Here is a 25,416-nt window from a genome sequence, read left to right on the forward strand (position 1 = left end):
CTCCCTTTGTAGTGCCTCTGTGTCGATTTCACTGAAACTCTTGGCTGCAGGCAGCTGCGTTAAATATTCTCTCTACGCTCTGTGACATACAGTAAAGGAGCTGGCTTGCGTGTCACATAAAACAAGCCTTTTTTTTTTTCACGCGACGCCCAGTCGTTCATGTCTTTTTTTTTTTTTTTTTTTTTTTTTTTGCAAGGTCTGCCGGTTTTGCTTTTGTGTGTCTTTTATCAGGCGGCGCATCGTTGTGCGCTTGTCACAGGTGAAATGTTAAAAATGCTGACGAGCCTCGTGCGAGCCTGCTCGGGTTGCTCACTTTTTGCGTGCGCCTTTTGATGTTATCGTTTTACGGCCGTAGGTTGATCGCAACGTGTCGTTTCAGGCTGAACTCCCAAAATGAGACCTCTGAAATAATTGTTGGCTAACAGTTGGTTTCAACCGGGGCTGTCGATTATCCTGTCGATTATTCCCCTGTTACTAAGTTGTTGTTTTTTTTGTTTTTTAAATAAAAAAAAACTGGGTTGTTTTGTACGGAAGAAATATTGCATTGCAAAAAAAAAAATCCTGTTTTTCTGAATTTTTTGGGGGGGGACCTTTGTTTTTTTGTTTGTATTCTATTTTTCTGAATTATTTTTTTCTGTTTTACTGAATATTTATTATGTTATAATAAAAAAAAAATACATTCCGAAAAACGTGGAGAAATATGAAGACAAAAATAGGGAAAATTAGTCAGAAAAACAGTGGAAAACAAAATCTGAAAGAAAGAAGAAATTTATATTTTGTAAAACGGGGAAATTAGTCAGAAAAACAGGGAAAATAATATTGAAAAAAAAACATTAAAAACATTAAAAACAGAAAATACTCAGAAAAACAGGGAAAATATTGGGAAAAAAACGTGAAAAATATTCATTGAAACATAAACTAAAAATATACTAAAAAAAATAGTCAGAAAAACGGGAAAAAAATTCTGAAAAAAAAAAGAAAAAATGTATATTTTGTAAAACGGGGAAATTATTCAGAAAAACAGGGAAAATAATATTTAAAAAAACATTAAAAACAGAAAACAAAATACTCAGAAAAACAGGAAAAAAATATTAGAGAAAAAAAAACAGAAAACTATTTTTTTTTCAGAAAAACAGGGAAAAATATTAATTGAAACAGAAACTAAAAATATACTAAAAAAAATTGTCGCAAAAACAGGATTTTTTTTCTTCAAGTGAATGCAATACACTTCCGTGTTTAACTTAGAAAGTTTGGTCAAATTGACCCAAGTAGATAGTCTGTGTTGAATTGACATAGTTGTTGAGGTAACCTTTGAAAGTGGAAAGTTTCAGGTTTGAATTATGTGCACCCGTTTCCTGTTGGTGGCATTTATTCAGATATGCAGATAAATTGAGGCTTAAAATTGGCTTTTACAGTCGGTGTGAATGGGGACTATCAAGGTCTGAAAAGGTAGTTGAAGCAGACCTCTTGACAGATGGAAGTTCACAGTCCTTATTTGAAAACGTGAGGGGACCAGATTGCGAGCCCCAATTACTGGGGTCTCCCATATGTTCATCAGGAATTCTGATCAGGAGGATGTGGCTGAACGTCAAAGCCCGTTTACATGTGTTTCGTGGAGGTGCACGTAGACGACCGGGCCCCCCTTGATGAGTTCGTTTGGCATAAATGTGAGGACGTGTCCAGCTGAGACGATACGTGGGAATTGTGCCCATGTCCCTGCCCGTCTTCTTTGGACATACAGTGCTAACTGACACAAATTGTACCCGGCAGCTGATTTCCCGGTTAATCTCCACTCACCGTTGAAGAGTTGAAACATCTGGATTGTTGCTGTCAAGGTATTCCAAGCGCATCCATCTCGATGGAGATCCCGAGGCAGAGGGGATCAAATTTCTGACCTTAGCTGCAGGCTCTCCCAGGTGAGAGCGGATATTTAAGCTTCGGCTTCCCGGCTAAGGCGGGATCCTAAAGGCAAGGTTTGGCTCATACTTTGGTCAGGCAATGAAACTAAATCCTGGAATGTCATGTGGGAAGCGCAGCTCTAGTTATTAGGGTTGCCTTTTGAAAGTTGACATTTTTCCTAGACATGAACGTTCGACACTTGAAATTTCAACTAGAGTAGCGACAGTAATTGGTTTTCTATCCAAATGTTGAGATGTTTAACTCTTTGACTGCCAAATACGTTTAATAACGATTAGTAAAATCATGATGTATGCTGCCATAAACGTTAAATGACGTCAACCACATTTTTTTTTTTTTTTTATCAATGGGCAGTGAGTGCTGCCTGGTTAATGGGTTGTGGAATCAAAAACACTCACTCACTATGACCAGCGGATGGCAGCATTGTATCTCATTTCAATGGGCTGCCGGTGTATGAAATTACAATGAAACATGACAAAGTCTGATGAAATAGAACGTTGTTAAGGATGATGTGAATGATCAAAGCCTTTGTCGAAATAAAGTTTTTTTGGTAACGTGTGGCAGTAAAAGAGTTAAGCAAATTCTGTCAAAATGTGCAAAACAAACTTCCCATTTGTTTTTTGTTTTTTTTGTGAATATTGAGAGGTGAGTGCACCATGAAATGACGTCACATGAGAGCGCCTCTTTTAGATAGACACTCGGCTCTTTTATTAGGTTCGGAAATATTTCGCCGCCATTTTTTTTTTTTTGGGTGTGTCTACTGTGGTATCTGGTGCTGTCGTCGTTTGTTCTCAAAATCTGACTGCAAAGGCAAATGTCGCATTTTCCTTTTATTGATACGCTGAAAATTTTACTTCACTCATTTAGGAAGTTATTTCGTTAATAAATGATGGAGAAAAATATGAAAAGTCGGATAGTTCCGCTCCAGTCCTACGTGCAAATTTCCTGACTTCCGAGGTCGTATCAGATGCGTAACGTCTGGGGCAGATCTCCTTTTGTCCAAACTGCAGGTCTTTAAAGCACAGGTCTCAAACTCCAGTCCTCGAGGGCCGCAGTCCTGCATGTTTTAGACGTTTCTCTCCTCAAACACGGCCGATTCATCAGCAAGCTCTGCAGGAACCTGATAACGATCCTTGTTATATGATTCAGCTGTATTTGAGGAGAGAAACCTCTAAAACATGCAGGACTGCGGCCCTCGAGGACTGGAGTTTGAGACCTGTGTCTTAAAGGAACAACCGATTCAAACCGATTTGGTTGAGAACAGAAGCGTTCGAAAACCGAGGTTTGACTGTGTTTGCATTTTTTATTTTTATTTTTTTTACACAATGCCTAAAATGATTCATAAGTGGTTTATCGCTTTAAGCACCTCCATCCATGTTCCCGCTTTCCTCAGTACCACTCACCTCTGTTATCCATCCTTTTCCGTCCCCCCCCCCTTTACTACTCTCATGCAGCTCCATTAGGTAATGAAGCAATGCGGTAAATCACACTTTGTATGACTACAGCGCTTACGTAAGAATGCCCTTGCTCGAACCACATCAGCATATAAGACACGGCTCTGCGGCACGACGCCGGGCTTATGTAAGGAAAATGCCAAGGTTACGTCAAACTAAGTCGGGACTTGTTAAGATCTTCTGTCTGAACAAAACAGATCCAAGACTGTTGGAGGGTCAATACGAGAGATGATAGAAAAATCTGAAAGCGAAATTCGGGGAAGGTGAAAGGGTAAAAACTGGTGTCCTCGGTCGCGTGAGGAAACTGCCGCCAGTGTTGTTGGCATGCGGGCGATGTATCGAACAGCTGTGGCTTGATATCAGAGCTGCACACGAGGTGGGTGCAGAGGAGCAGGTTGCAAGTATCGCCTCACCTTTTGAAACGGGCCTGCGAAAATATTAACCAGCTGTTTTGGGAGGCAACCACGCTCGGAATGCGCGTCAACTGCTCTTGCAAGACGGACCCATTATTTGCTGCTGCTGCTGCTGCTACTCGGGCGGGATGCCATCAATTCCAGATTTTCCAAACCTTGACTAAGCCGGAGCCAAAAAGCTCACAGCACTGTCAGAAAAATTATTTATCATTTTAATTTATTGTTATAAAAAGCAAAAAAGTATCAGTCCACATAACTTACAAAAGTCTGCTAGCTTTATGCTAACTTCCGATAGATGGGCTAACGAAACGAGCATTGATGTGTGGAACTTCAAACTTCATGGTAGGGCATTTTTTATTTATTTTTTATTTTTTTAGCAGATCAGCAACCACGGCAGATGTATAATTTCGATTGGAAATTAATCGGCAAGCGGGTGGCGCTCTTGTGGAAGTGCATTCCCAATTAGGGCATATATGCTCCGCCCCCTCCTCCAATCTGTCGAGGGGACTGGTGGTTTGCGACCGCCGCTTAAAGTAATTGATATTCAAACACAATCACATGGAGATAGATGATATAACAACACTCTTGGTCATATATTCTTTATCCTCTAGCTGAAAATGACTAACATTCTAGTATTTGTGAAAATCTTCTTCGTTTGTGTCTTAATAACTGCACTAAACTGCCCGGTGGTCAAGTCGCACACACCAGTAGGAACCCCAATGAATTACTTTTGATCTTTAGAACATTTAATACTTTATATCCTCCTGACTACCAGGAAAAAATATATATTGTCAAATCATGTTTATTTTGATATTCCCCAATCTTTGTGAAGTAACTGGAATACTGCAAAAGAAATTTTATAAAAACAAAAAAGTTTTTATTTTATTTTTAAGCTATGATGTGTCCACTACAGAGGACATTACCTAAAACTTAAATGCTAGGCTCAAATACAGTTAAAATAATTCAAACAATACTTTAATCTGTTCTTAAGAGTCTTATAGAAAACATGCTAACATTTAAGGCCTAAATTGGTTCAGTAAAAAGCGTAAAAAAAACACTTACTTTTCCTCTTCCCTAAAAAGTGCTTGCACTTAAGGAAGCCATTTTCTTTTATGATGCAATCAAAGGTAGCAAAGCCCCACCCCTACACATTTGCTATCATTGGAAAGTTCTAAATGTCCTATAGAGCACAAAATGTTAATTCAATTGTGTGCACTGGGTAGCAGATATTCAGGTTTAAAAAGGTCCACTACAGAGGACAAATATGAATTGCTGCAAAAAATAAATAAATAAATAAATAAAATATAAGAAAATAAAAAATCAAAACTTTTACCTCCTCAGTCCAATGAGTTTTTATTTGCAACGTTGTCGTAAAAGTCATTTACACTCAACAACTGTAGGGGGAGTTCAAGAGCAAAATAAGACCATTCCTTCCATTTCATCTCAGTTTTAGTCAAGTTTTGGACTACTTTTGTCGAAAGCCACTTTAGCCCACTACACAACAAAACAGTTAGCCTGCAACGTAGCCTGTAAACACCCAAACAGATTGCGAGGGGATTTCGTGTCTCGGAATGAATGGTATGTCTGCTCGCAACAGACGGATTAACCCACTGACGACAAATTGCTCCCACTTGCTTTGAAAATGAAAAGCACGCTTGCATGTTGGGTGAGGGTGTACGAGTCGACGACGCAGGGCGGGAACTTGTTCACAGGCGGCCGGCAGGGCAGCTGGAGGATGCCGATCATGGCTTCGAGCTCGGAAACCAAATATCTCCATCGATTGTGACAACCCCAGCGTGTTCACGTCCAAATTTAGGAAATTTGAATTGAAGTTCATTTTTAGAGTTACAACAAGCAAATGACACATTCATTCATCCATTCATCCATCCATTCATTCATTCATCCCCTTATTTTATTGTTTTCTTTGGCAGTAGTGTTAGTTTCTGTATTTTAGCACTCTAAATATTAGATGTATTTTTTATGTGCAATTATTGGTTGTAGTTATGCACTTTTTATTTATTTATTTATTTATTTATTTAACTTTAACTTTATTTGTCCGCCGGGGAATTAATGGTTGCCCAGGAGCCAATACTGACCGTGTTAAGACCATACTGGGAAAAAAATAAATAAATAAATCAAGAGTGCCAGTTCTTTTGTGAAAAATTAATGCGTTTATAAAAAAAAAAAAAAAATCAGGATTGTTTTTCCTCAAGTGCAGTAATTTTCCCCAATAAAAAAATGTTTTCTTAAATAAGAATAAAGTTTATATTTTTCAATAATAAAGTGATTTTGTGACTTTTAAATGGGAAAATTGTTTTTATTTCCCTAAAAAAAATAAAATAATTGACAATCAGAAATTTACAGGAATGTGGTTGACTTTTTAAACCTTTTCTTAAATTTTCATTCAAGAAAGGTTTTGTTTAAGAATAAAGATGTGGGGAGAAAAAAAAATCCGTTTTTTTTCCTTCAAGAAAAAATATAATTGCATAAAGCTCAAGTTGTAAATTAGACATTTTCAAATCAATTAATACAACTTCTTATGAGCAATGTTGTTTTTTCTTTACCCGTGTTGCTCATCATCATACTCTTTCTGCAGGCTCTCCAAAAACACACACTTGTGGCGTCAATCTTTTTAATCTCCATACATTTGAATAAGCCATATTTGTACATGGGTTCTATTTCCTGAACAAGAAGGGGAAAAATAAAATAAAAAATAAACAGGCACGTGCATACCAGAAACCCCCACGCCATCCCAATCACGTGATTCTTGATAAAAATCGCTCTTTTTTTTTTTTTTTTTTTAAACTTCCGTTTCTGCAAAGCTCAGTCAAGCAGATCTTTTTGTTTCTTTTTTTTTTTTTTTTTTTTCCCCCTCTGTGGCATAGTGAGTAAGGTGGGGGTGAGTTTCAAGAGAGATAGTGGAGAGAGAAAGAGGGAGGGAGGGGGGTTGAGGGTGAGGGGTGCACCTTTTGTGTAAATATATCAAGAGGAGTACCACCCGCGTCAGATTACTTGCGTGCGTGTACGCGTGAGCGCGTGCGCGAGAGGGGAGAGCGAGAGAGAGAGCGAGAGAGAGAGAGAGCAAGAGCACTTTCCAGTCCAAAAAAGAAGACTCAAGCCTCACACAAGCTGCTCCGCTTGCTTGAAACAACACCACCGAAAGGCGCAAAGTTGTTATAAAAAAAAAAAAGAAAAGGCTTCCATCATGGACGGGATAAAGTTCGGACACTCTTGGCTTGTGTGCACCTTGCTGCTCTGCGCATTGCAACGTAAGTCCTCTTCATTTCTTTCTTTTTTTTTTTTTTTTTTTTTTAAATGCGTAATTACAATTTTCATTCCTTCAAGTTGTGTTGTTTTAGCTTGAAACCAACTTTGTGGGTTGCAAGTTTAACTCAAGACTTTTGTGCTGGTTCGGTGAAAGAAACCGTGATGGATTCGTTCCGACATCTGTCCAACAAGTGCAAACTTGCGTGTGTGGTTCTGGTGGTGGTCGGGTCCGGCCCACTTTAACGTGACGGTGTTTGCTTTGAAGTCGTTCGGGGAGGGGGGGGTCCCCCTTGTCCACGCTTGATTGCACTTTTTTTGGAGACCCCATTTTGCCTTCATTCCCCCAATCAGGACACCGGCTGGTGTCCAGGCTAAGTGCAATGGTGCCAAAGGAGATTACCCAAAAAATAAAAAATAATAAAGTCAAAACAAAGACAATGTAAGAGTGTGGAAATGTACTTGTATTCCATATCAATCATTCCCAGATTTGCTCATGTTTGGATTGCATCCACAATGCACCGACATTTTTTATTTTTTTATTTTTTGCCATAATATTGGCTTGTAGCTAGTAGGCGGGGCCCACTTGTAGTTTGTGAGGGGAGGCTTGGGGGTGATCTTGCGATCGCCCGGAGTTTCTCAAAAAGAGATAGAAGTAGTGCTCACTTGAAAAATTCAAATAAAACTGGACAGCCCAGAGTTGGTATGGGCTCACCTGTCCATCATGACCACACCCATCTGGCACCCAGCAAAGCAGTAATGGGGTAGGGTCGAGGGGTTAGTGTAACCCCACCCCGGGGCACCAAATTTTGGCTACTCCAACATTTTAAAGAAAAAGAAAACATTCAGTCGTCGTAGAAGCCCTCATTAAAACATAAATAACATTAACTCATTCACTCCCAGGATTTTGACTGATTTTGCAAGGCCCACAGAATATTGTGTTCTATTGCTATGAAAACATGGAACCTACCAAAAGAAAGATTAGTCTATTATTTCATCAGGAAAAAAAAAAGTATATTTCTATCTGTTTCAGTTTTGCAGCAATTATAGCTATGTTTTATCATTCACAAATCTGTTTAGAACTGTGGGGCCCTGGTTGAGCTCGTATACTGCGCTGCCCCCTATTGGCCGTTTTTGTAATTACTACCATTGCTTTACCCGTTCTCTGCAGTTAAGAGGGTGCATCAAAGCCTTCTGTATGCTCTAGCATAAAAAACAAACAAACATATAAATACGTCTTTGGGACACTTAACCCATTTAAAATAAAACATATTTATTTTTAAAACTTGCTCACTCTTTTTGATGAAAAACATCACACGCAATTACAGTAGCTTCTGTGGCTCCATGCTATGAGCAAGTAAAGTTAGCTAGCATTCGTTAGCGGTCTCAGTAACATTATTGTTTGAACATTATTCACTTAACATAACATAACACATACATGCCATAACAGTACATGAACAGTTAGTCAACCTCATCTCATTTTTTTTCTTAGTCCATTTTTTGTCGGTGCCAAGTTTTGAGGTTTCTGGAGTCGGTGTTGGAGTTTTTGTGGCAAATTTTAGGGTGACGTTCAAAAGAGGGGAAAAAATTTTATCATACAAATGTGGTCGGCTGCCACTTAAGAGTCTGCATCTGACTATGAGGTCTCGGAGTTGCACACCTCGAGCATTTTATCTTCTCCCACGGTGACTTCTGTGACTTCTAACACATTTCTGCTCAGACTTGTCTTGGCCAAGTGTGAATTACGGTGACCCCTTAAGTGCGTCAAAAGGCTTCGTCCTGCTGGACCCAATTGGAGCTGAAAGTTTCTGAAAGTCCCTCCAGTATCTCAATCTGGATTCTCCACTTGTTATCTTTAACTCTTTTACTGCCACACGTTATGAAAAAAATAAAAAAATAATCCAACCCCTGCACAGTGCCATTTCGCTGATTACGAGCATTCATCAGATTCCATTAAATTCCGTCACATTTCATTGTAATTCCATACACCAGCAGCCCATTGAAAAGAGACACAATGCTGCCATCTGCTGGCCATAGTTAGGTGGTGTTTTTGATTCCACAACCCATTGACCGGGCATTTAGACGTTGCTCCGTCCATTGACGAAAAAAACAAAAACGTAGATGACGTCATTTCACGTTTATGGCAGCATACATCGTGATTTTACTAATCGTTATTAAACGTTTTTGGCAGTGAAAGAGTTAATGATTGGTTGTATATTACAACCTGTTGTTGAGTCATTTCATGACTACCTGGTTTTCGCGGCGCCTCTTTTTTTCGGTGTGTACTTTCCTGTCTGCTTCCCATCCGTGGAGCCTTTTAACAGGTGCCACCAAATTAAAACTTGCTGCCGTCTAATTGAAGGATGCGGTGCAGATCGCATTGATTTAAAGGCGGAGCGCTATACCCTTCCTCTTCCCTCCCTCAAGTTGTGAGTCGCACTTGTGGGAAAGAGAGTCATCTTTTCACCTTTTCCATAAAAGATTGTTTACTAAATCCCTCTATTTTTTCCCCCATCTGCATCTAGCATGCTTCGGCGCTAATAATAGCAACACGAGTAGCGTCTCGGTGGGACCCGCATTCCCAGTTACAGCTCGCACACAACCACTGGCAATGCACTAAACAGCATCATGGGACTCATAACACGATCGCCCCGGCATGTGCTTGCTATCTGGTGTGTATTTGCTGCATGTTCCCATGCTTTTGCCCTGTGACCCACTCGACTCGTGTTGGTGAAAGGTTCTCGTCCCATCTGGGGCACGGATAGTCTGGCATGAAAACATTTTGAGGCGGAACGGCCTTGGAAAGTCTTTTGTGAGCTCAGACCAAAGTGACTACGTTTACATGCAGTCAATAATCCTTAAAAAAAAAAAAGAGTATTGCCAATATTTGGGTTTTAAAAGGCAATGTAAACACACACAAAAACCTGATTAAGCTATTAATCAAGCTTGTAAAAACACAAATAAATCCCCTAAGTTACCCATTTTCTAAGCTGAATGTTTGGTCATATAAATGATTGGGGTACCTCCTTTGAATGGAACTCATGTTAGTGTTCTGAGCATGCTCTATTTTGTAAGGAATCTTGGTCTTTTGCGTAACTTGTATGTGCGGCGGCCATCTTGCGTTGCCACTCACTAAGTGACTGTGTTTTTACACACACATATAGGGAGTCCTCGAGTTACGGCTGAGTTCCATTCCTACGCGGGCGATGTCACCCAAATTTGGACTTAAGTCGGATTTCACCATTAAAGTCGATATTTAGTCAAGTCAGTCTTCTTCAGTTATATAGTTACATCAACATACTTTGTACAGTAATTAAAAACAAATACTTGCATGACCCGGAAGAGCTGGAACCAGTATTTCGTGTTTCCACACGGATATTCATTGCTGTCGGAACAGCAGAGCGGACCTAATGGAAACTTAAACTCGGAAATGTGACTCACCTGATGGCGAGCCAACCTGCTCGAGGACGTCCGTTGCTGGAGGTAACAACAGCACAACTTTAAATAACTTTAAAATGGCGTGATTATTGTGGGCAATTAACGATGAAGAAGGTGCTATGGACGAGGCACGGGCGCCGTAAAGTCGAAACGACAAAGGTCGCATACGACTAACTCGAGGACTCCCTTTATATGCGTGTAGATAAGTCAGTGCGCCTGGCACGCATTCCACCGGAAGTACACAAGCAGAGGTAGACAAACGTGGCAAAACTCATGAATATAATCATCTTTCATAAACCGTAGAAAGTTAAAAGCAGAAATGGCGTGTATTTGCGCCATGATGTTGTCCGTGCGTCGCAGTTTAAATCGGTATATGTGTATGGCGGTAACCCATGCATGCAAATGGGTCATCCCAAAAATTTCAGAAACCGGAATTTTGACCATCACCCGACTATTGACTCATGTCTCATTGACTCAAACGTCGTCGGTGATGTTAGAGGAAACAGTAACAGGGGTGACAGTCAAACTGTCAGTAAACTCCAAAGTAGTCGCACCAAGTGGAAAGAATCGTAGCGACAAGCGCCAACCGCGTTAAATGCGCCATTTCTTTGTCTACGGCCGCTTTCATTCCTGCAGTCATTTCCTCACTTTTAATTTCTACAACTCCACCACCCCGCCTTATCCTGCCAGCAACAACCCCCTGCAGCCAATTGCAATTATTATGGTATTAGGCCAGAAAAAGGGTCATTTAGCCTTAAGGCGATAAAAGCCCGTAGGAGTCCCCACTTTTCAAATGTCTTGGCGTTGACTCGGAATCTTTGAGTTGCGTAGCCACTGAGTGACAGACACTTTGCGAAGAGCAAGTCCATGTTTGCCCCCCTTGTCATTCAGGCATCTGTAGGTTTTGGAACATCGGAGCTGTAATTATTGAGGTGATTCATGCCCGTCAGTGGGCTGACGGATGGGTGGGTGGGTGTATGTTTCCTGAGAGTAACAGAGTCCTGGGATGGAATTACTGACATTCCCCAGGACGTGTCGTAGCGCGCTCTGTAAACTTTGCGTTTGCTTGTCGTCTCTTTGCATTCCGTGAAAAAGGGACTTCCTTTCTTCTTCTTAAGCCCCCCCTCTCACCGTCAGTAATCCGTTTACAAACAGGCAGGCTAACAATGCATTGGCAGAGATTCGCCGAGGTGCGAAGTTAGCTCACGCCCAGGCTGCAGTTATTGTTTTCTAACTGGGTTCCGCTCCACCGAACATCCAAGAGACACTCAGAACCCATTAGTCGTTTGAAAGTAGGGCGGGTTCGGGTTTCTCTCGCGAGGAAGGCCTTTGAGTTCGAAAATGGGATTTGAGTTGCCCGTCCTTTCACAAACCCACTTGTGTTGTTTACGTTTGTGATAAACCACACGTGAAACTCAATTAGAGCGACCAGACCTTGATGAGCTGGCACTCGGCGCTGCCAGGGCATCTGGGCCCTCAATCCTTGTTTACAGTCAGTTTGGCAAGAACGATGCGCATCGTAGTAGACTTTAGACCTTGTTGCATTCTCTCTAAACTCTGTTCAGTTTTGTTTGTTTAGTAGGCGATTAAATATAATGTTGGGAGAGGTGTCAAATCCTTGTCCAGAATGTCTGGCAGGTAAATGGGTTGAGTAGAAGTACCTGTGGCTAAAGCCAAACTGTGGCATGGTTTTTACTTTCTAGACCTGGATTTGACACATCTGATGTATGGTCCCCCCACACACTCCACCTGTCCTTAAGCCCTTCTGATTGGCGAGCCTCTTTTTGGCAGTGACGAATTACGCAAAAGCAAAATGTACTCCCCATTACATTATTTCATATGCAGTACTGTATATCCCTAATTCTCTCAGAGTTTTTAATATTCTCGTCTTCCTCATCTGTCTCAAGCTTCTGTTTGAACCTCCCCCCCCCCCCCCCCCCCCCCCCCCCCCCCCTGGCATCCTGGGGTATTTGTGCACGTGTTTGCTAGCCGTGATTTAGCACGCTTTCCCGACTTCTGTGCTTTTGTGTACGATTTCAAGATAATGACGGCGCTTAGCATCAGGAAGGTTGCCCGCTGCTTTAGTGCAGGGAGAGGGCTGTGTGCTTTTTGCGCTCCTCCCTGTAAACATTACCACCGAAGATTTATGGCCCCTACTGACCATTTTTAAAATCTCCCCACTTGGCATCGTTACCAACTATCCAAAGCACTTATGGCGTCTTATCTCCCCACTGTCTGTGCTTCCATCCGAGGTACTTCATTGGCAGCAAGACAGAAGATAGTTCCTTATCAGCAACCTCATAATACCATATAGTCTAATCATGTAGGAGGACCAAGGGGAAGCGTGAAGGAGCGTGTTAAATCTTTTGATTTGGTTAAAGGCTGTTGCGTTATAGATGAGCTTCCTTGTCATCAGTGGGAGCTGTAACAAGGAAGGAAGGAAGGGAAGGACGGATGAAGTCATGGCATGAGAGATGATTAAAGCTGACTATTGTGTTGCCACCATGGAGTCTTGTTATTCCTGTCTCGGGGGAGGAAGATGGTGGCGATGGGCAATTTCAAATGCGGCCTTGAAATGAAAAGAGCCTCCATGGGTCCGCATGCGCGTCCTTGCGCCTCTACATTCGATGCCGGTAGTCGTGGCGATGGAGGGGTGGGGGTTGCGATTCACAGGATGGAGCAATATTGAAAATTCACAGAGCTCGCTCGCGCAGGGAAGGGAAGGGAAGGGAAGGGAGGTTAAGTGCAGCCAATCCTTTTAGGAGGAGAGCACTGCAGCAAGATACGAATAACAGGCTTTATTTCAAAATATATTTGTTGACTTTGAAAAACAAAATTTGTTTTAGCTCTCACATCTGCCGAATACACCCATCGGAAGAGTTACTTGGAGAACCAAAAAGCACAACTCTTGAGTCTCGAAATCGGGTTTGGATGAAACAAACACAAGAGATGTTGGCAGTCAAGTGTCAGCAGTGAAGAATACCAATTAAAAATGAGGATTGCCCCAAAAAAGCCTGAAACCGTGGACGAGGAGATCATTTTTTTGTGGCAGCACAGAGGAAATCCTAACCCCTCCAAACCCCAAAGCCACCATCTGACTGTTGGCTGGCAGGGTGTCCTCTGGGAGCCCCACAAGCTGTTGCTTTTTCAGACATCAACAGTTGCTTCAGCAGCAGTTGTCTAATGCACCCCATCCAGAAAGAAAGAACCCCCCCATCCCCCTTTCCCCCCACACTCTGGGTTCAATTACCACCTCTTGGTGATCCACCCCGCTGGCTTGGTGGCACAGTTGTGCAGCTTGCATGATATCCTCGTGCCGCTGTGCCGTTCTTCCCTGGGAACAATAGCTTGGAAGGAACATACTAAGTACTAAAATAACAAAAACCATGTTGTCCATTTTGGTTTTGTTCACCACTATAGAGGTCGGATGAGCACATGGCAATAGTTGCATAAAAAACAAAAAAAAGCATCATATCATGTAGCAATAAACAAGTGACACAAATATTGTAAATTCCTTCCACCATCATAATCAACGGTTACAATTTACTTCTATCATTTACATTCCATGGGAAGACAAAAGTAACATTTCTGTGGTGACCAGTCAATGGACTGCATGACTCAAGGAAAACCATCAAGTGGTAGGTCAGATATTTTGGGATCAATTACTGTGATATACTGAAAAACAATACATTCCCAAGTCAACCGAACTGGCGTTTGGTGGAAACGAGCTTATGTGTCAACCATGTCACCTTCTCAAGGTGAACAACAAGCCCCGAGGCGGTCTGGGCTGCCTCAGGCGTCACATGACCCCCCACAAATGTCGAACCTGATGCATAGACGGCGGCAGACTGTCAGCTTGCGAGTACGTTTTTAGCCCAGTCTCTATTTCAGAAGGAAAAATCGAAAGACTTCCACTCACTCGCTCATCACTCAAGCATGATGAATGATTTCCTCATGCCACACTGCCGTATCTGTTGAAAAATATTTGGGTAATGCGTTGGGTGATCAGATAAGAAAACTTGTTTTCCCGCTTCACTCGCTAATGTTTCTGGTCTCGGCTTTGGGTTTGCTAGGGCTAACCAGGCAATCAGTTATATCTACCACCAATAGTTCCCCCGATACCTTATTTGGCAAGAAAAACCCTCCGAGCAAGGGCAAGCTACTTTTGCTGTCGACTCGGAGTACATATTTAAAGGAGTGGTCAAGCAATTGTGTCAATGGATCCCCGAGGAATTCTTTCTTGTGCTTATCTCGGTGGTATATTGATAACCACGAGGGTGACTGAAAGTTCACGGTGCCTCGGAATGTGTCTGTGAGTATACTGTACGTGAGGCATATACATGTGTGAAAACTTACTAAACCGCCGTGACAAAAGCCGAGGCCAAGAGTGCAGAGATCACACTATCGCTTGAGCCACTTCTCATGTCCAATCTCCGTCTCGCGGCGGCTTGAGAACATTCCAGCGGCCCTGTGAATTTAATCGAGTTAATGGTTAAGCAGCGGTGTTTAACCTCTCCGGTGTGTCTGGTCACTGTTTGACAATGAGATCTTATTGCTTTAACTGGGCCGCGGGGACCTTTCGAGACAGGAGTGGAGACATCAAACCTCCATGCTGCAGGAGCACGAGATGCTGGGAGGGATGGAGTGGCCGTGGAGGTTGTTGGTGAGAAACGGACGCCGTTATTGTTTGGGTCTGACGCGCGCTTCCGCCACTGGTTTTGGTCTATTACGTCTGCCAAGGCAGTGGTATTTTTATCGCCATGCGTTGGCTCAAAAACTTATTTCCATTAAATTTTGTGGAGAGGCAGTACGAGGGCCAAGAGAGAAAAACGTTCCTTCATTTCCCAGGAATGTCAACCAGATGTGAGGATTGATATCATGAAGGTGTCCAATTTTCGTGATTATATTTTTGTTTAAGGTCAAAATTCTGGTTTCTGAAACATTGGGGGTAACCCGTTTACCAGCATGAGTGGACAGCGTTACTCCTGTCGTTCCTGGGGACCAAGATTCCTTGTGAATAAGGCATGTGCCTCAAACCAAAGTTCCGTTCAAATGTGGTTCCCCTCATGTTTATATAACCAAATAAGTTAGAAAAGTCTTTTTCATTTTTTTTTTAAATGCTGAATAAGAGAATATTCAGATTTTACACGTTTTCATGGCCTTTTAAAACCCGAATACTGTCAGTGTTTGGGTTCTGAAAGGGATTTTATTGACTACATGCAAATGTATTACTGTAATACATGTTAGGATTTGTTTGCCTTGGTGGAGGTCTGCTACGTAGCAAAACATACAGAAGTCAACCGATTTTCACGTTATTTTGTAGAAGGGTGAGACGTGGGTCAAGGCATATTCGATACAATTTTGGAATGGATCCATTGAATCAGATCCAAGCTTTTTCACATTTCGTAGCATCGCTAGATAAGGATTTGTTTTCCTGCAATTTACCTTAATCTGTTGGGGGCAAAAAAAATAAAAAATCACGAGTCTTGATGATGAATTTAAGATCAATGTAAGGGTGACTGTTTTGGTTGCTGGTCCAGTTTAGGATTGTTCGGCTTTGGTGAAGGTCTGTTAGATAGCAAGAAACCATTTTAAGTGTTTTTTGTTTTTGTTTTTTGTTTTTGTAGAGTGGTGAGATACAAGGATTAAGTTTTGGGTAGGGATAGAGAGTCCGGGATTAGAGTTTTGGTTTGGGTTAGGGATCGTAAATAATGCAAAGATTATACAGTTCAGGCAGATTCCCATTCAATCTGTTCCAAACTAGGATGGCGAGGGCTTGGCCGAAATCAGAAATTCTAGTTTGTAACCATGACTTCACATCTATATGTGTGGGAAAGTTGGGAAGTCACCTGAGCGCTAGGCCGAGAGTAGTGTCACAAAAACAAAAAAACAAAACAGGTGTCGGTTTTCATGGCGTTGCAGGCAGCTGCCTCAAGGACATAGCTCGTCTTTTTATTGAGGGTTCTGCTTACAGGGAGTCCCTGTGATGAGGCTACCATGGGACTGAAGTTCTCTTTGCTGCTTTCTGCTCGTGTGAACTTGACTTTGTGCGGAATGTGTACAGTTAGCATGCGCTGACTGCTAATGCTGCGCAAGTTTCTTCCTGTCCTTTACCTGAGATGATTCTCTGTCGGGTTACGCTTCTCCTTGGAATTTTCTGACTCATGTGTTGGCTCGAAACTTTGACTATCTTATGTTTGACTCTTTGACTGCCAAACACGTTTAATAACGTTTAGTAAAATCACGGTGTATGCTGCCAACGTCCAAGTGCAGCACAGCCGGGTCAATGAGTTGTGAAATCAAAAACACCGACTAACTATGGCCAGCAGATGGCAGCATTGTATCTCTTGTAATGGCAATTACTCAACTCAACTCAAGTTTACTAAACCTCGCAGCAGTAGCTGCCTGGGCCCTAACTAGAGCTGCAAATTATAATGGAACATGACACTATCGGATGAAATAGAAAGTTTTCAAGTATGACGTGAATGATCAAAGCCTTTGTAACTTTCAACCCAATTTGACGGAGTGTCACTAAACAAAAAATATTAGTATCAAAGTCACTGTTGTGGAGAAAATGTATCTTTTCTTTTCAATTTTGGGGGTTGTTTTTTGATAACATGTGGCAGTAAAATAGTTATACTGCATCCGTCTTGAATCCTCACGTGACCTCTTGTATTGTTTACGGCTTGCATTCGCATGTTGCGGTAAACCGGCGCTCTCAAGTTTCGCCGCTTTGATTCATCACTGGCAGGAAAAAGGAAAGGAGGCCGCCCCTGCTTTTTATATGAATATTTCATCTCAAATCAATAGCGTCCAATTGGGTTAGAACCCCATCAGGCTAAATGATTCCCAATTCCGCCGTCTGTACATTGCGCAGAGCAGCAACAGTGACGGATCGTTATTGTCGGCCTAATGTCAGACTTACAGAGTGCTTAACCAGTTTAGCCTGTTGTTGTTATTAAAGGGGGCCTAAAGTAATTACGACCCCGCCGTCTTGCCTTGAGTCTCTCTCTTGTGTTGGGAAACTGAGTTAACAATTTATTTCAACTGAATGATGTCAGTAATTTGAAGAGAGAGCACAAAAGGAATATTTGGTCTTTTTTTTTTTTTTTTTTACCAACGCAGTGGTGTGGCGAGCACAGGGGTGCAGGACAAGCAGCCTGGAGGATGTAGCCACCCCCCCATTCACGCACCCCGCCCATGCCCAGCCCCTTTTCATCCCATTCCCCACTCACATCACACTTGAAGATTTGTCTCGGTGGACAATGATGAAAGACGTGCCCGGTCCCTCCATGTCAATTAGCGGCGCAGGAGTGTGCGCTCGGCATTATGTGCGCGTGTGTCTATTGAAAGCAAGTGTGCAGGGTGGTGCACGAGCTTGGTTAATGGCCGGGGCCGAGAGGACACATGTCCAATAATAAGGCCTGACAAAGGCGGGCAGGCGGAAGGGAGGATGATGGGATATTTAAGTGCGTTACTCCTTTTCAGCCCAGGATGCCCTTTAAATCCACAACCAAAGAATAGCCCATTATTATTATTATCATTAGTATTATTATTATTCCACATCTTGTGGCCATGGCCAATTTCTGTAGAGGGGACGCTGCATCTAGTCTATCAAGGGTAGTAAGGCATTTATTCGTGGAAGGCCAATAATTCTATATTAATAATCATGCATTTTTTCCAATACACACAGACACCCTGCAACCAAACAGTAAAATCATATGAATATTTTTCATAAAATGTTGAATCTATAAGGTTAGGTTAGGCAAGGTTATTTTAGTTAACTAAAACTACCGAAAAAAAAACAAAAATAAAATAAAAAATGTAAATGAAATACTGTACAATAAAAACGAAAATGCTTTTTAAAAAATGAAAACTAACTGAAACTACATTTTATGTTTAAAAATCTAACTAACACAAACTATAATTATAGCAAAAATGTCCCTCGTTTTAGTCTTTGGTAATTAATTTAATGCGTGAGCCTTTGGGGATGATTTTTAATGGGATTTTTAAGCACAGTTGATTTACTTTGATATTAACCGGAATAAGGATGTTTGAAAGTGTGTCACACAGAAGTGCACCAGCCAATCGAAAAGCATCTTCAGATGACATCGCTCCCATGGTGGTTTTTAAATATTGCGCACAGGTAATACACATTTTTTTAAAGCTAAAACTAAAACTAATACTGAAATGACTAAAACTAATCTAAAACTAAGCATTTATTAAATAAGTAAAGCTAATAAAAACTAAAAGACCCACCCTCAAAACTAATTCAAACTAATTAAAGTTAAAAGACAAAACTCAAAACGAAATAAAAACTAACAAAAATGAAAATTCCAAAACTATAATAAACCCTGATGAGGGGGCAAGTAAAGCGTGGCTAAAGCACTTGGCGGGGGGGGTGGGGGGGATGGACTCTCAAGTGCAATAACTGGAAGAACACTGAATTAGATGCACGCGCACAGTTCATAATTGATGTTGTTTTGGTTAGCAAAGGAAATCATTTGGCTCTGAACTAACAGACTTTAAAGAATTTCTATTGTAACTGTATGTAAAGATTATTACAGTTACCTGCTTGGACTTGGGTGGGCGGTGACTATATGGGGTTAGGCGCTTATTTATTTGAATCATATAATACTGATAGTATAATTGTGGCGAATGCTCAGTGTTTTTCCAATAACTTTTTAGCTAATATTTGACCTACGCTGACTTGGCAACCTTGTTTTTTCCAACACCATGCGACCCGTAAGCATCAACCGGAACAAAAGAACCTGCGGTTTGTTTACTTCCTGCATGCCGCTCAGCAACTTGCAAAGCAAAACCCTTGTGCACAAGCTCAAAACAAAAACTCAGAACCTTGCAGTATGTGCCTTTTCCTTTTTTTTTTTTCGAACGAGTCAAGTTCTAGTCAGTTGCATGTCAATTGAAAAATGTGAGGCGGTGTGTTTTCATGCATTTTTCAGTGGGGTACCTTGAACAAGGCCACATTGTTAAGACATTCCTTCAGGCTGTTGGAATTCAGGTATTAATAGTGGGGCTAAGCGCACGCACGCACGCACGCATACGGTCGACCAGGAGAAAGGAATGGGAAGGAGGCAGAGGGGCGACAATGCATCTGCACTCTCCCGTTAGGAAAACATTTCAGCCAAAAAGTCATGTGGGACGAGTGTTCCCTTCAACTGCACTAACGCCGTCATGTGTGTGTCAGGGATTGGTTGATGGGTGGGCCGCCATGACTTGACCATGTGTGTGGGCATCCATCACTTGGAGCTAATTAGTGCATGTGAAAGTTACTAGGATTTAAGCGAGGTTATGAATAGGCGTGCGCGGGTCCGCGTGGTTGGCAGTACCAGCTGGCGATCGGACCCGAACCGTTTCGTTCTTTCTGCTTTCCACCATTTTTTTCCCCCTCGTCCATTTGTTGTCGCCATGTTTGCATTGTGCCGTATCTGTCCTGTCAGTTGGGGGATGTGTGTCATCCAGGCTGGTGCAGTTAGACCTTGCGCCTCCTTGGCAGAGAACCCGGACTCCTGCGTCTTTTTTTTTTTCTTCCCTGCAAAGCCCCTCACCCACGCGATACCGGACCCCCCACGCCTTGGCCCATCTGTTTGTTTGTGTGTCTGAGGACGGTTCAGGGAACTGCCGAGCCTCGAATTGTGTTGATTTGGCGAAAAATAATTTGAATTCAATGGGACTAGTTCGAGGACTTAATAGCAGGATTGTAGAATATTCATCCTAAAAAGGACTGTCATATTTTTTCTAGGGCCAAATCAAATTTATGATTTTTTTTTTCTTTCACCTAGCAACACAAAACCGCTATAAAAGTCTATTTTGATTTGAAGTGGCCATTTTAGGTTATTTCCGGGGATCTCTCTTTGTCAAAGCATTTTCTCTGATTTGACACCAAATTTGAATCTCGCCTCCATGTACTTTGGTCGCCCTGTTTGTCATGAGTAGACCCACAAAAAAAGTCCCAAGCCCCAAAAGGACACAGGAGGCCTGCCATGTCGGATTGAGGGTAGCCATTTTAGGGTCATATCGGCGATTATCATGGATCCTTCGAGTCGTCGACATTTTGTCCGTTTACTACCAAAGTTGAACACAAATGTGAATTTTTGGGGTCACGCCAGGGTTACGTTTTTAAGTTCATGACCTGTTAAGTTTGGGTTCATGACCGTGAGATCAAGTGTCTGTTTTGTACCGATGTAAACATAATCTGGTTTCAACTGGAAAAACGCGATGTGATGTGATGTTATGTGATGTCTGGACCAATGTGATGTCAAGCTTTAATCCTTTACTGAGTGACAACCATTCAGATCGATTCACTCTCTGTAGTAGCGTTCTGAGAAGTGTTTGTGTTTGCCGGATTATTGCCTTCTGTTCATCTGTGCAACTCTCTTTGTTTCTCGTCTAGTCAAGTTTGTTCTACGCCTCTCGATGTGAATAAATAGTTAAAATCTTCTTTGTGTCTGCGCTTTGGGATCCAACCTCCAGCACATAATATTTTGTAGTTATGTTTGTCATGAGCAAATCCCCCCAAAAAAACTTTCAGAAACCCATGACCCAAAAATAAGAAGACAGGAAGTCCGCCATGCTCGTTTGAAGCAGAAAGTTCTAGATGAATTCCACTGGTCCTCTAATCAGGGACTTGTCGTAGAGATTTAGATTCTTGTGATTTTGTCAGATTGTGACAAAGATTGAATCAGCTCTTCTAGACTTACAGTTTTAGCGATGGTATTGTAGCTAAGTTTGCCATCACACGAAACCCTAAAAACTCCACTCTACAAAGTCAAACCAAACATTTTGTGTGTGACGAAGGTCCTCTCCTTGATTACGAACCCTACTTGGCAGGCTCCCCTGCCACGCTCTAATGGTGACATAGCAAAGCAATCCGTAGGTTTGGCTGAAGAGCGCTAAAATGATCGGAGCCCACGTGGTCAGTGGACCGCCAACCGTAGCCTCCCCGTAAAAACACGAGACGCGATCCAAATGATCCGCACGCTGTCGAAACAAGCGGCCGTATCACACTCAGCCAGGCTCGCTCGTAAACACGACAGGGGGGGGGGGGGGGGGGGCAAACGGAAGTATCAGATAAATACAGAAGCCTCGCTGTCACACCATGCTGCAGCGTTTTCGTTTGTAGAGGATGCTGCGCTCGTCTGAGCCGAGTTTTGAGGGCGGGATTACGTCCAATTCACGCAAAACCTGGTTCAACTTTCGAGTATCCACTGAATTCTGACAAACAGAGTCACAGGGACAAATTCATAAGTCAACCAAAAAAATAAATTCTAATAACAAGGTAGGAATCCCTGAAAGGAAGACGAGTCAGTTTGCCAGACGTGTGTCAGTTGGCAAAAGCGTCGAGGCAGCGGGAATGGGAAGCTGATATCGCTCTTTACTCAGCTGCTGCCCGCTGCCTTCATATGGCGGAGGGAGGGGGGGCGGCGGAAAATACACTGTGTACATGAAAGGGAGTTAAATATTGTCATTTTGTCTTGGACTTTTAAAAAGAATATTTTGATTGTGCCCTGGTCTGAATGTCATAAATAGATGCAAACGTTGTCCTAGTCGACGCGCTTCTGTTTCATATTTTGGTTTGGTTGTGTTTGCCGCATGAGACGTCTTCCTTCCAAGAGAGAATATGCGGGCCCATATGTGGCAGACGGTTTGTGAATGGAGAGAACAGTTGGTGGGATTTATGCCCGGTTGCGTGCATGTGCGTGTCTGTGGCGACGGGAGCGAGCATCTGGGTCCGAGTTTGCTCATCGAAAACTCTTTTTGTCTCAGTCTACTCTCTCTCGATTCATTTTTAATCAATCAGGAGTTGCGCCGGACCTCTTCGAGTTTTCTGTTACCAGTGCATATTTGGAGGAGTTAACTTTGGAAGTGTGGAAGAACTCATCCGACGCCCTCCAGAATCTTGTCTAATATCATCCCACAATAGTTTTTTTTTTCTATATTTTGTGAGTATGTGTGGAGTTCCTCAGGGAACTGTTGAAGGTTCCATTCGTTTTCTTGTAAAGAATGAACCCTATATGTCATTTTAACTCCTCCAGATGTTCTTCCTTGTCTTCTGGTGGGTCTCTGAATAATTTTGTCCATTCATTTACAAACTCTGTATGCGGCATTCCTCAGAGAAATTCATTATAATTATATATTTTTTTAGAGCTGCGAATCTTTGAGACTGTCTCACAATTCGATTCGATTGCGATTTTTGGGTCTACGATTTGATTCAGAATCGATGTTCGATTCTCAATTCAAACAATTTTCGATTCAAAATTATTTGATTGACAAATGATTTCTGCTTCAATTTACAAATATGCAAAAAAAAAATAAAAAATGTCACGATCTACTCCAGTCTGCTTTGCAAGACAAAATGACAAATAGAGACATTAAAGTGTCTTTTTTTTTTTTTTTAAACATTTATTAATTTTGTATTGTAAGTGCCTTTTTCCACAAAAACAGCATGTGGGCTACAGCTGCCCTTCTTTTCTAATTTGAATAAAATTGATTTTTGGATATTAAATATCGATTCTGAATCTTAATAAATGAGAATCTCAATTCTTTTATGAATTGATTTTTTGGCACACCCCTAATATTTCTATATAATAATTATACCAACAGCTCATTCTTTTTCATTCATTTCCACTCCCAGTAGGTGTACCAATACTTTTGTCCCCATATTGTGCTTCTGGAGTTCCACAGGGAACTGGTCCAGGTCCATTGACGTTTTCTGGTTTCTGTCGCAACTCCCTATTTTCTTCAATTTCTGCTTCCTTTCGGTGTCCCCATAGTTAGTCGTTGAATCATCTCCATCCCATTGCTTGTTCATAACAGATGACTTCAGTCATGGAAAATTTCACAGTTAGCTTCGATGACAGACATCCTCCACATCTCCTGTCTGTCAACTCGCCACAACCCCTTTAGCATTCCTCTCTTCACAGTAGTTCTCAGCTCTTCTTTTTTTTTTTTTTCAAGAGCGTGCGCCTCTTTTCTGATCGCTTGTCCATGCACCTGACAAAACCAACCACCCCCTCGCTATACTTTGCAGGCCACTTCCACCTGCATAGACAAGCTTTTTCGCGCCTCCGACGACGCACCATAAATGTCAAAACGTGTCCCCGGGGCGTCCAATCTAAAAGTGGAATGCGTGTAATTCTAACCTGTACATTTTCAAAAGCGCCGTGTTCTCCGATGACATTTCCCAACTTACGCTTTTGTGACATTCATAAGAGATTGGGGGGGGGGGGCGGAAACGCGGGTGACTCGCATTCAAAGAGTGCCAGCAAAGTATTAAAAGAAAAGAAAAGACGTCTCGTGGTCACCTGGGCTTAAAACAAACCACCAATATTTATGTTATCAAGAAGGAATGGGACTCGGTTAAGGAAGCTTCTTTTTTTTCTTTTTTCTTTTTTGTATGCCGCATTTCATATACAGGACAACGAAAGCATTAACTCTTTGACTGCCAAATGTTCAAAATGTCCAAAAAACAACCCCGACAGTGCCAGCCGATTTTGAGCATCACTCATCTTTTTGGGGCAAACAGAATATTGTCAGCCTACGCTATGACTACATAAACATGGATACCATATGAAAGATTGGATTCCATTCTTTCATTATGAAAGAAAAAAAAAGTACATTTCTACCTTATTATGTGCTTTAGTAAATCACCATTTGAAAATATTGTAGGTAATTTGAGTGGCATAAGCGGAAATAAAAAAATAATAATAATAAAGAGAAAAGTTTTTTGTGAAAAGATGCATTTTGACACAAAAATAGTTTTTAGTGATGCTCTGTGATTTAGACTTAATGTGACAAAGGCTTTGATCATTCACGTCATTCTTGAAAACGTTCCATTTCATCCGATTCGTCACGAGTCATTGTAATTTCATATACCGGAGGTCCATTGAAAAGAAATACAACGCTGCCATCTGCTGGCCATAGTTAGTGGGAGCTTTTGATTCTACAACCCATTGACCAGGCAGTGCTGCGCTTAGACATCGCCCTGCCCATTGATTAAAAAAAAAAAAAAAAAAAGTAATTGACGTCATTTAACGTTTATGGCAGCATACATCGTGATTTTACTAATTGTTATTAAACGTTTATGGCAGTCAAAGAGTTAAGAAACTGAATGACTAAAGACATTCGCAGAGCAAAGAGAAAAATAGCTCGTTTAAATGACTAAAAGAACAACATTTAAACACATTTTCAACAAAAGTGCAATTTTTTTTTTTTTTGCATATCCAGCAAAATCCTGGATATGCACATGCTCATATCATGCGTTCGTCCTTATGCAGTGCTCCGCCCCTCCTTGAAGTTTCCTCTTCACCGCTTTCGTATTAGCTCCCAAATAAAGTGTTGATGAAAACAGAGTAACCTCCTTGGTGGAGGTAATGAAGGACGCCGATTTGGAGCCTTTGAGCTTCTCATCTCATTGAAACGAGTTCAAAAGAGTCACAATGGCTTTCATGTCCATCTCGTCTTCCCTTTTCTCTTCTCCCACACGCATGCAGTCGTACATTGGATGCATTTGTCTTTCAGTTTGAGAAATTGCCCGTCCGCCCCCCAAAAAAGGTTGATGAATTAGCGTCTTTTGTTTTGTAGTCATGAATGCTATCATGACCGAAAAGCGTTTGACCCCACCCATCTTTTTTTCACCTCCATACCTCCCAGATTTCATTTGTTTCTAGATGCCTGGTAAGGTAGGAGGAGGAGGAGGCGATGGTGCCAGGTTAGACCAGGCACTGATTGTTCAGTGTCAACACCTCGACAAAAATGTAATTTCATTTAAATTCTAAGTCTCCTCCTTGCTCCAATAATAATAATAATATAATAATAATAATAATAATAATAATAATAATAGCAAAATAATATATAATAAAACAATAATAATAAAACACCAATTTATACCATTCAAATCCAACACCCAC

The 25,416-nt window shown here is 41.6% G+C and overlaps 1 protein-coding gene across 5 annotated transcripts in view; it reads left to right on the plus strand.

The window, feature by feature from the left end:
* The first annotated feature begins 6,770 nt into the window (after positions 1 to 6,770).
* bcam (basal cell adhesion molecule (Lutheran blood group)) overlaps positions 6,771 to 25,416 on the plus strand; it is a 58,682-nt gene continuing 40,036 nt past the window's right edge. For 3 of the 5 annotated variants that reach the window (XM_077527127.1, XM_077527128.1, XM_077527130.1), the window contains exon 1: positions 6,772 to 7,053. In XM_077527127.1, coding sequence (XP_077383253.1) covers positions 6,990 to 7,053 — 64 coding nt within the window. In that variant the 5' untranslated portion in view covers positions 6,772 to 6,989. Of the gene's footprint in view, positions 7,054 to 25,416 lie in introns of all 5 variants that reach the window. The other 2 variants (XR_013284318.1, XM_077527131.1) reach the window with 1 other exon arrangement.

The sequence above is a fragment of the Festucalex cinctus genome, chromosome 7 (assembly GCF_051991245.1).
Source record: "Festucalex cinctus isolate MCC-2025b chromosome 7, RoL_Fcin_1.0, whole genome shotgun sequence".
Classification (NCBI taxonomy): Eukaryota; Metazoa; Chordata; class Actinopteri; order Syngnathiformes; family Syngnathidae; genus Festucalex; species Festucalex cinctus.